Below are 5010 nucleotides of genomic sequence, written 5' to 3' on the forward strand. Positions count from 1 at the left end.
CGAGGACTCCTCTGCAAGTGAGGACGCATGCACAGAAGTACTTCATGAAGCTGAGCACGGGGAGCAAGCGAGGGGGGAGGATGCAGTAGGGTAGGGAGGGAGAGGGCGCTGATGTAAATAAAGGAAGTGACGCTTGCCCGAGAGAGTGCGCCGCACATCCCGCTGACGGAGCAGCGCCGAGAGGGACATTGGTACAGGCAGGTTGGCTGACGAGACCGCTGGGATGGAGGGGAGAGAGACTGGGGCTGAGCTGAGGGCGAGGGCATGACGAGGGGGGGAGAGGGGGAAGCTGCAGGCGCAGTGGCTGATCAGATCGGGTCGTGTTGACTAGGCAAGTCTCCGTGAAGTGTTGACTGTAAGCACATCCCTTCGTGGCTCGAGTCTCAGGCTTGGCCTCGAACAGTGGTCTCAATAATGTGAGGAAAGACCTGATCTTGTTATGTACTTTTGCATTTCCACACAGAGCAGCTGTCAATGATCTGCAGTTTGAACGCGCAGCAAAGCAGTGAAGCTCCTAGAGAGAAACATCTATGTGAAACGGAAATATCCGATTGGACGGAAATATCCGAATCGAAACATCTCTGTGGAAGCGAGGATTTGAATTTTCAAAACCAAGGATTTGAATTTTCACAGTAGAACAACGAAAAGTACAATTCTTGGGACGTCAGGAACGGAAACATCCGATTTGACTTTCGGAAAGGAATATCAAGGATTCGCAGCGTTTCAGAATAGCTTTACAACTGCCAATCGAAGCCTTTCGGGCTCGGGGATGACTGATGTTATTTACTACAGGACGCTGCCTCAATAAAAATAAGGGTGAACCTCTTCCCTGCCATCACCATCTTGACGCCATGCCCCCTGCCTGCTCCCCCTGCTCTGTCGACGAGGCCGTCGACGCCCTGTGCAGCCGCCCATGGCGCTCTCCGTGCGACGACCTCGACATGGCATCCTTCCTCTCCTCCTACCTCCACGACACTCCCCTCGTCGCCGAGGAGGCTGCGGTTCAAGCCGACGCGTCAGCGTGCCACGCAGGCTGGGCAGGGGCGGCGGCGGCTGGCAGGCCTGAGGCCCCGAGCGAGCCGTCAGAGGCGTCGTCTGCGAGCGACAGCGACAGCCCGGCGAGCATCCCGGCGTCCCCGAAGGAGGCGGAGAAGTCAAGGACGCAGTACAACCAGAGCCAGTGGACGCAGGAGGAGCACAAGCGGTTTGTGGAGGCGCTGGCAAGGTACCAGCAGCTGGGGAGCCGACGGGACCCGGTCACGGGCAAGGTGTCGGTAGGGCTTGGAGCCGGAGTGGCGAAGCAGGTAGCGGCGCTTGTGGGAACGAGGACTCCTCTGCAAGTGAGGACGCATGCACAGAAGTACTTCATGAAGCTGAGCACGGGGAGCAAGCGAGGGGGGAGGATGCAGTAGGGTAGGGAGGGAGAGGGCGCTGATGTAAATAAAGGAAGTGACGCTTGCCCGAGAGAGTGCGCCGCACATCCCGCTGACGCAGCAGCGCCGAGAGGGACATTGGTACAGGCAGGTTGGCTGACGAGACCGCTGGGATGGAGGGGAGAGAGACTGGGGCTGAGCTGAGGGCGAGGACATGACGATGGGGGGAGGGGGGATGCTGCAGGCGCAGTGGCTGATCAGATCAGGTCGTGTTGACTGGGCTAGTCTCTGTCGTTGCTTGACAGAGGGAGAGAGCAGTCAGAAGCGCAGGAAGACCAGATCAATGATAAAAGTACCATTTCCCTGACTAGCTAGTCAAGGCGATGCGGCCACTGAGCAGTGCGAATGGAAGGGCAGATGAAAAAGTCTTGGTACGTGACCTGCTGACTCAAGGACTGAAAGGTCCGACACTCCGAACGCATATCAAGGCTTCGCAGCGCTTCAGAATATCTTATAGCAACGTGATATTGTCATTGCAACTCACAACATTCGCAGCCTTTCGGGCTCGGGTATCACTGTTTCTTTACTACAGGACGCTGCCTCCATATAAAAACAAGGTCAACCCTCTCCCCCGCCATCACCGTCTTGACGCCATGTCGCCATGCCCGACTCTCTCCCTTTCCTGCTCCCCCTGCTCTGTCGACGAGGCCGTCGACGCCCTGTGCAGCCGCCCATGGCGCTCTCCATGCGACGACCTCGACATGGCATCCTTCCTCTCCTCCTACCTCCACGATACTCCCCTCGTCGCCAAGGAGGCTGCGGTCCAAGCCGACGCGTCAGCGTGCCACGCAGGCTGGGCAGGGGCAGCGGCGGCGGGCAGGCCTGAGGCCCCGAGCGAGCCGTCAGAGGCGTCGTCTGCGAACGACAGCGACAGCCCGGCGAGCATCCCGGCGTCCCCGAAGGAGGCGGAGAAGTCAAGGACGCAGTACAACCAGAGCCAGTGGACGCAGGAGGAGCACAAGCGGTTTGTGGAGGCGCTGGCAAGGTACCAGCAGCTGGGGAGCCGACGGGACCCGGTCACGGGCAAGGTGTCGGTAGGGCTTGGAGCCGGAGTGGCGAAGCAGGTAGCGGCGCTTGTGGGAACGAGGACTCCTCTGCAAGTGAGGACGCATGCACAGAAGTACTTCATGAAGCTGAGCACGGGGAGCAAGCGAGGGGGGAGGATGCAGTAGGGTAGGGAGGGAGAGGGCGCTGATGTAAATAAAGGAAGTGACGCTTGCCCGAGAGAGTGCGCCGCACATCCCGCTGACGCAGCAGCGCCGAGAGGGACATTGGTACAGGCAGGTTGGCTGACGAGACCGCTGGGATGGAGGGGAGAGAGACTGGGGCTGAGCTGAGGGCGAGGACATGACGATGGGGGGAGGGGGGATGCTGCAGGCGCAGTGGCTGATCAGATCAGGTCGTGTTGACTGGGCTAGTCTCTGTCGTTGCTTGACAGAGGGAGAGAGCAGTCAGAAGCGCAGGAAGACCAGATCAATGATAAAAGTACCATTTCCCTGACTAGCTAGTCAAGGCGATGCGGCCACTGAGCAGTGCGAATGGAAGGGCAGATGAAAAAGTCTTGGTACGTGACCTGCTGACTCAAGGACTGAAAGGTCCGACACTCCGAACGCATATCAAGGCTTCGCAGCGCTTCAGAATATCTTATAGCAACGTGATATTGTCATTGCAACTCACAACATTCGCAGCCTTTCGGGCTCGGGTATCACTGTTTCTTTACTACAGGACGCTGCCTCCATATAAAAACAAGGTCAACCCTCTCCCCCGCCATCACCGTCTTGACGCCATGTCGCCATGCCCGACTCTCTCCCTTTCCTGCTCCCCCTGCTCTGTCGACGAGGCCGTCGACGCCCTGTGCAGCCGCCCATGGCGCTCTCCATGCGACGACCTCGACATGGCATCCTTCCTCTCCTCCTACCTCCACGACACTCCCCTCGTCGCCAAGGAGGCTGCGGTCCAAGCCGACGCGTCAGCGTGCCACGCAGGCTGGGCGGCGGCAGCGGCTGGCAGGCCTGAGGCCCCGAGCGAGCCGTCAGAGGCGTCGTCTGCGAGCGACAGCGACAGCCCGGCGAGCATCCCGGCGTCCCCCAAGGAGGCGGAGAAGACAAGGACGCAGTACAACCAGAGCCAGTGGACGCAGGAGGAGCACAAGCGGTTTGTGGAGGCGCTGGCAAGGTACCAGCAGCTGGGGAGCCGACGGGACCCGGTCACGGGCAAGGTGTCGGTAGGGCTTGGAGCCGGAGTGGCGAAGCAGGTAGCGGCGCTTGTGGGAACGAGGACTCCTCTGCAAGTGAGGACGCATGCACAGAAGTACTTCATGAAGCTGAGCACGGGGAGCAAGCGAGGGGGGAGGATGCAGTAGGGTAGGGAGGGAGAGGGCGCTGATGTAAATAAAGGAAGTGACGCTTGCCCGAGAGAGTGCGCCGCACATCCCGCTGACGCAGCAGCGCCGGGAGGGACATTGGTACAGGCAGGTTGGCTGACGAGACCGCTGGGATGGAGGGGAGAGAGGCTGGGGCTGAGCTGAGGGCGAGGGCATGACGATGGGGAGAGGGAGGATGCTGCAGGCGCAGTGGCTGATCAGATCGGGTCGTGTTGACTAGGCTAGTCCAGGTGAAATCAAATCTTTGTTATTTTGGTGACATATTGTGTTGTCCAAGAGATGTTGTATCGATCAGCATCAAGTCAGTAGGGAAGGGATCATTGACGTCCTGTGGTATCGCATCCTTCTTGCTCGTTGGGACCCTGCATGGCCGAGCGCCGCTCTGCGGCGGCTGTGCATCCTTGTTCGCAAGTTTCTAATGACTAAAGAGACTTGCAGGCCCGCCTCGGACTGTTCTAGATAGAAGTCGATGAGTAATAATTTTCTGTGATGCTCAGGTCCAGAAAAGCCGTTGAGAAGTCCAGTGCTAGATCGAAAAAAAACACTCACAACACCCCTCATGGCCTTACAGCCTCAAACTCAGATAATTGAGGGGGTAGTGTTCATGGGTATTTTCGTATGTTGAGCTCGTGTTCCCCTTGTCCCCTCTGACATGCGAGAGTCAGTGAGCCCTTGGGCCATCCAACACTGATGAATGCGCAACATGAAGGCGGGAGAGCGATTGAGGAGGGGGGAGGAGACTTACCTCGAGTAAGGAGGAGCTGAAGGAACTAGGCGAGGACGGGAAAGGCTTCGAAAGGCACGCTGAGGAGAAAGAGGACAAGTGAGGGGTCGATAGAGGTGGAGAAAGAGGAGGAGGAGGAGGAGGAGGAGGAGGATGACGAGGATAAAGACGAAGAGGATGCATGTATATGCAGATACGTCGGGCAAGACCCCGCGGACTCTGCCAGGAGTTAGAGAAGAACAAGACGATATGACAAAGCTGGACATCGTTTGAGCTGGCAGATGTAAAAATGTTTCCGATGATGGCACCAAGATGAAGATGAATATAGAATGCAAGCGTCTAGTTGACAGATGCCTGCAGGCGAATCTCAGCCATGGCAACGAGGTACAACCAGCACGGGATCCGAGGAGGGCAGTTCACAAGAGCAAAGATTCAGCACAGCAGGGATCTGTTCAAGGAGCACGAGGCGC

The 5010-nt window shown here is 58.2% G+C and overlaps 1 protein-coding gene across 1 annotated transcript; it reads left to right on the forward strand.

Annotated features, from left to right (window-relative positions):
• Nucleotides 1–1145: 1145 nt before the first annotated feature.
• Nucleotides 1146–3768, forward strand: GUITHDRAFT_46620 (hypothetical protein; the record flags this gene model as incomplete). Its single annotated transcript, XM_005817836.1, has 2 exons — nucleotides 1146–1268; nucleotides 3688–3768. Coding segments are annotated over 2 exons (204 nt in total), but the record flags the coding sequence as incomplete, so codon positions are not given.
• Nucleotides 3769–5010: the final 1242 nt, after the last annotated feature.

The sequence above is a fragment of the Guillardia theta genome, assembly GCF_000315625.1.
Source record: "Guillardia theta CCMP2712 unplaced genomic scaffold GUITHscaffold_521, whole genome shotgun sequence".
In the NCBI taxonomy this organism is placed as follows: domain Eukaryota; class Cryptophyceae; order Pyrenomonadales; family Geminigeraceae; genus Guillardia; species Guillardia theta.